The sequence below is a fragment of the Nestor notabilis genome, unplaced genomic scaffold (genome assembly GCF_000696875.1).
Source record: "Nestor notabilis isolate BGI_N333 unplaced genomic scaffold, ASM69687v1 scaffold12236, whole genome shotgun sequence".
NCBI lineage: Eukaryota > Metazoa > Chordata > Aves > Psittaciformes > Psittacidae > Nestor > Nestor notabilis.
The window spans coordinates 25,418-34,994 of NW_009931549.1; the positions used below are offsets into that span (position 1 = coordinate 25,418).

Below are 9,577 nucleotides of genomic sequence, written 5' to 3' on the forward strand. Positions count from 1 at the left end.
ATGGAATCATAGAATGGTTTGGGTTGGCAGGGACCTTAAAGCTCATCCAGTTCCAACCCCCTGCCATAGGCAGGGACCCCTTCCACTAGACCAGGTTGCTCCAAGCCCCGTTCAACCTGGCCTTGAGCACTGCCAGGGATGGGGCAGCCACAGCTTCTCTGGGCAACCTGTGCCCGTGTCTCACCACCCTCACAGGGAAGAACTTCTGCCTAAGAGCTCATCTCAGTCTCCCCTCTGTCAGGTTAAAGCCATTCCCCTTGTCCTGTCCCTCCAGGCCCTTGTCCAAAGCCCCTCTCCAGGTTTCTTGTAGGCCCTTCAGGCACTGAGAGCTGCTCTGAGGTGTCCCCTTAAGGAGCCTTCTCTTCCCCAGGCTGAACCAGCCCAGCTCTCTCAGCCTGGCTCCAGAGCAGAGCTGCTCCAGTCCTCACAGCATCTCCGTGGCTTCCTCTGGAGTTGCTCAGGTCCTTTTCAGCCAGCAGCTTCCCACCATTTGGGGTACAACATTAGGCTGATCAGTTGTGCTCAATGTTCCTGGGCTCACCACAGAAGGCAAGGCCAACTTGGCCAGGACACTCTGGCATGGGATGGCTCAGCAGCTCCAGTACCCTGGGAGAAGGAACTGTGCTCTCTTCCTTCCCAGGCTCCACCAGCACCTCTGGGCACAACCTTGCAGTTTTTTCACCCTGAGTCTGGCAAGAAGGGGAATGAGGTAACTTAATAGGGTAGGGCTTTTCTGTGGCGAGTTTTTGTCATTCATGACATGGGTTTTCCCTTCACACTTCAAAGCATTATTAACAGCCAAGCACTGAGGAAATACTAGCAAAGCTGTGCCTTAGTTGGTTTCCTTCCCTTCTCTCTTGACAATGAGAATAGCATTAAATTTAAGTGGTCTGGGAAGTGTTTCTAATCTCCTTCTGGAATCAGCTGTCCTTACTGGGCTTGTGAATAGCCATGTAAATGTATTTTACTACCTTTTTATGTTCTACACATCCTGAGAGTGTGGAGGTGAGTCTGGTGTACTCTCCAGCTTTTTCTGCTTAGAACTCCAGCTTTTGGTTAAAATTAAAATCAATTTTCAAAATCATCTTTCAACTAACTTGAAAGTCAAAGAGGATCTTGTAACAGCCCAGAAAGAAAACAGAAGCTAACAGGTTGCATGAGAAAATTGGGGTAGATGCTTTGATTTAATCCAGGGCTCATGCTTAACCAATGTGAATGAGAACCATGCACTAGAAACGAGAGGCAGGACTTCCAAATATTTAATATTTAATTAAGCAGAAAAAGAAGGAGAATATGATGTTATTTAATTTACTTAGAGCAACACAGGTACTTCACGCTGTAGTGATGACTACTACATGACAAATACTATAACAATAGTTGCATACATTAGATAATTAGGTATGTACCTTCATGCCCTTCCGAAAGTACTAGAATGGATGTTTACCTCAGGACCTAAATTTTCCCATCAGTTATTCCTCTAAGTCTCTCTCAAATAAATGAAAGTTCTGTGTGGGAAAGGACCTTCACAAACAGGACAATAAAGATAGCAGTTTTCAGCTTAAATATTAAGTCAGTTTAATGCATTTGCTTCCTATTGTGAAGACTATTCCAGATAGGACCCACTGGTTTAACACAGGCATAAAGCCCAGACTCAAAAGAAAATCTTTATGGCACCAGGGTACATACAAGCATTGAAGACCGACACACTTGCAGCAGGATGGGACTGCAGTATTCATTAGCGGTGTTGCCAGGTGAATGCAGAAAGCTTCATAAAATCCCAGATGGCAGAGTGATTTCCATCCATAGCTGCTATTTATAGTAAACCTTGTAGAGGAAATTGATTCTCTACTTACTAAATAACAACGTACTGGGAACAGTGTGAGGAACTTGCTATGTTTGACCCTTCTTTGAGCATTGGACTAGATGATCTTCAGAGTCCCCTTCCAACATCAACTGTCCTATGGCTCTGTGATGTTTAATTCATTCTGTTTGGGAATTATACAATGGCAAGATCTTCAGTTAAATATTTCTGCACAAGACAAACAGAGCCATAAAGACCTAAATCAGAGCTATCTTCCCTTCCCAAGAAGTAACCTGAAGATAGTATGGTCGTCTCTTTTGTACAGGCATACAAATCTCCATGACAACACCCATCAGAAACTTCACCTTTTACTTTGTTTAGAGGTGGTGGCTGCTTTTACTTCAAAACAGAACAGGTATTTTTCATAAGGCTTCCACATACACACCATCAACAGGTTTCGTTGGAGTTTTTTGTGCACTTTTTGTGCCAATGCCACTGATGAAAATGCTGAATGAGTTTGGTCCCATGACTCATCCCTGAGGACCACCAGAAGTAATCTTCCTTCACTTTAGTATTGTCCTTTTCAGTAGTGTTTGAAAATACACAGTGATTCATTTTCCTAAAACTAGCAGATTAATTCTGATAGATTTTATGAATTAAATTGGTTTTGGAGTGTATTTATAAGAGGAGGGAAATAATTTAATGGTCAGAGCAAAATGAAAACTCAGATGCTGATCAACATTATGCGGAAAAGAAATAAGACAGAGGATGACAACTTGCCAAAAGGAAATTTAGGAAAAAGGGGAAAAAAGGTTTGATAAGCCCCCAGACTTTGTGAAGGGATTAGAATAAAATTAGAGCAGAAAAACATTTAGCAGAAAAGGGGTAGTAACTCCTGATGGATTACTGGAGACAAGAGGGAATAGAAGAGGGTTTCCAGAAGATGGAAACATCTCCTAGCTGCTCCTCTTTTAGTAGGATAACCAGCTCCTGGCACATTTTCCTAAATTAGTATTGCTCAGAAGATGTTCAAGTATAAGCAGTCTGGACATGCTTTTATTGCCTTGTTTTCCCGTGATTCTTACTTCACTGTTTCCACATTTTATTTTTCCCACAAAGCAGATGACAAGCCAGAAAAAAGCAGCTTTACCTTAAACATTTAGTAGCATCTAAATTCCCATGTGTGAGGGCTTTTTCTTTCCTCAAGTACCTTCAGGCTGCTAGATCAAACTGCAGAAGTCATCAAAGCTGGCTAGACTGTGCTAAACATTCCCAGAGTATCATATTTACACACACAATCATCTATATGTTACAGGTACAAAGCAAGGAAGAACAATACATCTAACACACACGCATACACACACAAGTGCCTAATTTTGGGAATAATAGTGAGAAGGTAGTTAAAATAGTGATATAGATTGCCAAAACAATATCTCAAAATCAAAACAATGCTTCCATCCTAAAGGCAATACTTTATAGACAGCACTGCCTCAAAAAAAGAGTGGCTTGTTTTTTTGTTGGTTTGGTTTTTTTTTTTTCCCAGAACAATTTTTTTTCTCTCTTGGAAAAAAAAAATTAAATCTTTTTGAACTAAAAGATTTGCTGGATAAACCCAGACCTCAAATGAAAAATTACTATGCATAAAATGTACATTCTGTTTAAGTAGTTACATTAAAAGTATAAAACTGTATATGAGTCCAAACTTTAATGAAAGATAGCATGGTTTACCTCCTGTTAAACAACTACATGTTTTATCTTTCCCAACAGTACAGTTTAAACTGAAGAAAAAATTTACTTGGGAAATAATCACTTGCAGCGTAATATCAAAGAGAATATTAATTAAGTATGGCCTTTGAAATTTGATCTGTTAAGTTTGGTTAATTTCCTGTCTTGAAAAAGCATTTGCAGGCATGTTTCTCTATTTGTCTTCTGTCACCACTAAAATATTTTCGACAGAGGAGAAGCAATTGACTGACATCTCATGTCAGGCTATTTCATGTGGCAGTTTTATAGGCATGCTTGGAAAACATGGTCTTCCAAAAGGTGAGTTAGGAAACCATGCTCACAAAGTAACTCTAAATTTAGTAGCTCTATTAAACAGAAGGATGAATGAAGTGAAGCTTAAGTCCAGAACTGTTCAACGTTTTCATTAGTGGTCTGGATGTTAGAAATGAAGAACTAACTAAATTCACCCATAATACCAAATTGTGGAGGAAGGAGCACTCAAAATCATCTTGAAAAAACAGTGAATTCAGGTACAAAAATGGCATGCAGGTCCATAGGGTTAAATACCAGTTACTAAACCCATACGGGCATAGTCAGCTGCACAAATACAGAATGGAAAAACAAGTGACTTCGCAGCAACTCTGCACAGAAGAATCCAAGGATTATGGTGGATCACAGCATGAACATAAACTAGATATTACGCCACTGTGAAGTAGATGAACATTATATTCAGTATATGAATAGAAGAACTGTCTGTTGACTGCTGAGCTGAAGGGAAGCCGCCTGCTCTGCAAACTTTGGAAAGCCCCTGCAGCAAGAACTCCGTTGGCATGGAAGGATAGCAAACATCCCAGGTTTTCTCAGATCAAAGAGCACTGAGTATCATATTAATTTAGGTTTCTAAAAAATACGTTATATGTTATGAAGCCTTACTACTGACTTCCCTTTCCAAACATCACAGGGTTTGTTTGAAACACATTTTACTTGAATTTGTCATTGAAGACCACAGGATCTTCCATTTCAATACATTGGGATGAATGAGTTTGAGGATAAAGTAGATGTCCCCACTTCTTGTGGACAAACATGCAACACTACCTCAGCCATCACAAACAATCTGTGTTCATTTTGGTGGGTATTTCCTCTTCAAAGTCAACTGGAAAATGGAATTTTATCAGCAGAAAAGCAACAGTTTCTCACATAAATCCATAAAGGAGCACTTCACTAACTTCTTACATGGTTTTGGAGACTGACGTATTTTAAGGAGGCTTCGAGGGATGAGGAGAAGTCTCTGTGTACACAAATAGTCTCAGCTGACTGGAAACTGGCTCTGTACCATGGCTACCCTGACTAGACGAAAAACGTGTGCTCACACAAGTGAAGGTATGTATCTGCCATCACGTCATTTTCTGCTCAGCTCCTTGTTTGATTCTATAAACCTCATAAAAAGGGAAAAGAATAAATATTCTGACAGACTTTACTACATCTGCAACTGTATGTAATATTTCCTGTTTACATAATAATATTCTACTACTAGAAACCAATAGTTTCTTGAAATCAAGAGTTTCACAAGATATTCAGCTCCATTTACCTTCATTTTCTCCTCCAGGCACAATTAAACCAAGCTCTTGCATTTTGCGTTAAGTCATGGAACATTTTCACGTTAAAAACGAAACTATATACAAGCTTTTGCTGAAAGCATTGTCAGATCAGCACTGGAAAATTTTAAATCAGGCAATGTCTATGAATGGGTGTATGAATAGGTCTTTTGTAGTCCTGTCATTTCCCAGGCACAAAGCCTTTGTAGCAAGGAAATTATTTTGGCCATTCATGTTTTTACTGTGTGATTTATAACATTGTCCCAATGCCCTTTGTGAATTTAAAGTGCTGTTACCATGTTTTTCAGAAAGGAATGCTTAAATATAATATTCCCAGGTCCTTGTGTAGGTTCTTAGATGAGGCCCTGATTCTGCAAATACTGACGTGGATGCTTTTAGTTAAATACAGGACTGAATTTTGGCAGAATCAGGGCCTAAATAAGCCCAGAAATACCAGGTAGCTTCCAAGGACCATTGCAAGCCACAGAGCACAGAAGCAGGACTATGTTACATGTTACATAGTCCTGCTGATTTCAGTGGGATTACTCCTGTGTTTAAAACACTTATTGGATGACATCCTTTCTGAGACAGAAGAACAGGCTTCCTCTGCCTTAAATGAGAATTGATTCTTAAAATTGCAAAGCAAAACCCCAACGTGCATGCTTAGTTCTGTACACTTTATTTTGACTGCTGAAGGTAAATACATGTGGATAATTTCTTCTTTGATGAAGCTTTAAATCTAAATGAATGCATCAGCTTTGGGCAGGAGAAGGTCATGCAATAACATACTTTGCTAACTAGCCCCTTTACTCATAGATTGTCTAAACAAAGAAAACCAAAATTGACGTATTTTTAGAATGCATTTTATTTTTTTAGAAATCACTTTAGGAAAAATAATAAAGTACCAAGAATGACAATTTTGAAGGCTATGGGTTTCTACAGAAGGTTAAAATAGAGTCAATATTGACCTTATACGCATATTACTGTGAAAGGCAAGGATATCTTATAATGGATAATATGGCAGAGAACCTTCAAGTAAAAAGTGAAAGGACATTTCTTTGGATGCTTCAAGTCAGAAGGTATTCTAAACTCAGTTTAGGAAGTTATATCTCAATCAAACTTGAAGATGATTTAGCTAGGCCACATCTAAGCTGAGATTCTCAAGAAAGGGGCAGTGCATAAGGTAAGTACAGCAACAGCCTTCATCTTCTTTACATCTGACATTACCTGGGGACACCTTGAAATCAGTTGATCTTGGATACAATCAGCAGCCAGAGACTGTTAGGATGTAAAAATAGTGCTCCCCTTCCTCATATATACATGATAAAAGAACTACACAGAGGCTAAACTGATTTCCAGACCGTCACAAATCAAGTTTAGCAGGCCAAGGGTCTACAACAGCATAGCAAAGAATGGGGACAAGTGCTGCGCAAGAGGATTAGAGCAATATGTCATTGAATACCACCTCAGAGTAAAGTGGCTATAACAAAGCCTTTTAGTTTTACAGCTTATCTCTATCAGAAGCAGCAGTCTCCCAGTTTCTCAGCTAGCACATAGCTAGATGTCATCAAATAGATCTTCTGCCTCACAAGTGTTTTCCAGTGTTTCGAGAGACATCACATCCAGGGAATGCTTCTCCAATGTCTTCTGTGAGGCCAGAACAGGTCTGGAAATATAAAGGAAAGAAAGTTGAAACAAATTTAGATAAAGATATAAACAATTCCAACATATACAGTGCCAAGGTAACTATTTGATAGTGTATTTTGAGCTTTTTGTTGTAGGAGAAAAGCACTTTTTGTAAGGCCTGATTACTTGCTGAGATGGCAATAGCAAAACAAACAGATGAACTTGAGCTTATAAATGTCAAGGCTTCAGCTATTTTGTTACAGTTTTTAGGACCCTGATAATGACTATTTCACACACAATTTACACATGGAGAGCTAGGGAGAGCAGAACAAATGCAGAAAACATGCAAAGGACCCACTCCTGTGTTAGTCCATAGGATAATGCTCTGTGAGTCTTTATTTTTCCCCTGGCACTAAGCATGTGTCTGTTGTCCACCAGTTTGACATGGAGGTATGTTGCAGAATCACACTAAGATGCCTCACAGGTAAGATGCAAGCCTTTCTCCAAAAGTAGAGCAGAAGGAAACAAAGGCAAATGAAGAAAATCCTTCCATAATGCATGAGTCCACATATTCAGGAACTTTCAAATCCCTGGTCTTCCCCTGTACATGTATAATGTTTACATATGCTATAAATGTATGCAAACAGGAACACTTGCAATCCACTGATGTGCATGCTTGGGTGCGGGTTTGCCCTCAGATCACTGAGCACCATGGAGTCCTACCTGAAAACTGAAACTGAAAACGCCTGAAGACACCCATGACATTGCATAATGTGCCACATTGCATCAATTTGTCCTGTTTAGCACTCCTTTGACTGTCCTCATGAAGGACATCAAGTCTAGGGAAGGCTCAGAGGAGACTTTATAACAGTCTTCTTACAAGAAACCTGGAGAGGGCCTTTGGACAAGGGCCTTTAGGGCAAGGGGGAATGGCTTTAACCTGGCAGAAGAGAGGTTGAGATGAGATCTTAGGAGGAAGTTCTTCCCTGTGAGGGTGCTGAGGCCCTGGTACAGGTTGCCAACAGAAGCTGTGGCTGCCCCATCCCTGGCAGTGCTCAAGGCCAGGTTGGACACAGGGGCTTGGAGCAACCTGGTGTAGTGGAAGGTGTCCCTGCCCATGGCAGGGGGTTGGAACTGGATGAGATTTAAGGTCCCTTCCACCCCTAACCATTCCATGATACAAATCTGTGATATGATTTTGGACTGGTTGGAGTATCATAAGGGTTGATGGCTTCATGCCCAGGTATATTCGACTGGTGTAATCCTGACAGAATATGAAAAATCAGTATATTACCAAGGCAAACACATCAGCCACCAGGATGGGAAGAACTAGACAGAAGTAATGGCAAGTGTTACTCTCAAATGCTGCCATATGAGGCCTCACTGCAATGAGGCATGCAAAAGCCTGCAATCTTCTTTACTTTCAACCTACTAGCGTGTTCAGATTAGGAGAATTACTTTCTTTGAAAGTCTAACTATCTTTCTCTGTAAACTCTTCTAAAACACTTTCCTTCAGGTCTGAATAAATGATGTCCAAGCTTTTTTCCTTTTGGTATGCAGTGACATCAAGACAGATGTGTGCCTCATCAGAAGTCACTTAGACTAACTATGAAAAAAAACTGTTAGAATTGAACCCTTAGCCACTGGCTGCTCAGCAGGATTAGATGACTCCATGCTGTTCTGATTGTTAGCAATCAACTTATTTGTACCTTAATTTATTTTTATTTTTTAAAATATAGGTAGCCTACAACAACACAGTGTGACACTCGAGTTTACTTGTTGAAGGTGTGTTCTTTTTGTTTTCTAGGTCAATCTAAAACATTCCAGAACTTTCTGAGTTTGAAAAGTTAGCCTGACAGTGCTTAAGCAATTTCAACAACAATCCTCATTGGCTAAAATAACTGTTTTCAACACCATACATAAGATCACATCTATAATCCAAACCACTGTTGAATTTTAACATTACACAGCTAGAACTATTAAGCTTCTGTGTTCTTGTAGTAACATGGTCCTCATTTAATCTCCAAAAGCTGTAACAAAATGCCTGTGTGTAAGCCCAACTATACTTGCAAAGTAGAAGCATTAATCTCTCTACATGAAGTTCATAAGCAACTTAATTTTGGTTTTAAGACTTGATGATTCCTGTTTGCATGGCAGTTATTCACTAAATGCCAACAGCTTGCTTTGTGCTGTGCAATTATTTTGCATCTTGGATTCTCACTGAACCTCTATTACCATACCCTTTGCACAACTGAGTTAATTTCTTTAAATTGCAGTGAGCTGTATATCCTCTCTTGCCAAAAAGCCTGTAAGCAAGGCATTCTTCTTGAAAGTTTATTCTTCTGTTGGATCCCTTTTTTAAGTAAGTCTTGCCTTTTGGTAAACTTAAACTCCATTAACACATCTGGAGAACTGCTGACTATATAAAAGATCATTTCATATTTCCTGACATTTAGTTCCCTTCATAAACTGAGACAGAAGACCAGATCCACAGCTGGTGTGAATCACTGGAGTACTAATAATGTCAGTGGAACTCTGCTGAGTTAACACCAGCTGAGATTCTGGCCCAAGATTTGGAAGAAAGTGGTTACAATACTTGCTATTTCTTTCCACAGCTGAGTAGGAGCCATAGGAAACAGAAGACACGCAACACTTTATTGCCTAACTAACCAAGAGTGCAGAAACACAAAGCTATGCACGGTGATGGCTTTGCATAGCTTGGGAGAAAACACAACACCTCCTTTTGCAGCAGGACAGATGGACCAGTCTTGTTTGTTTCTTGTGATGAGTTCACACAGACCCTAGAGAACATCTGCACACCACCATTCCT

General features: G+C 39.9%; 1 protein-coding gene across 1 annotated transcript in view; it reads right to left on the reverse strand.

The window, feature by feature from the left end:
* Window positions 1–6,678: 6,678 nt before the first annotated feature.
* Window positions 6,679–9,577, reverse strand: part of XRCC4 (X-ray repair complementing defective repair in Chinese hamster cells 4) — a gene marked incomplete at its 5' end in the record, with an annotated part of 100,982 nt that continues 98,083 nt past the window's right edge. The window contains one exon of the mRNA XM_010015971.1: window positions 6,679–6,787. Coding sequence (XP_010014273.1) covers window positions 6,679–6,787 — 109 coding nt within the window. The remainder of the gene's footprint in view (window positions 6,788–9,577) is intronic.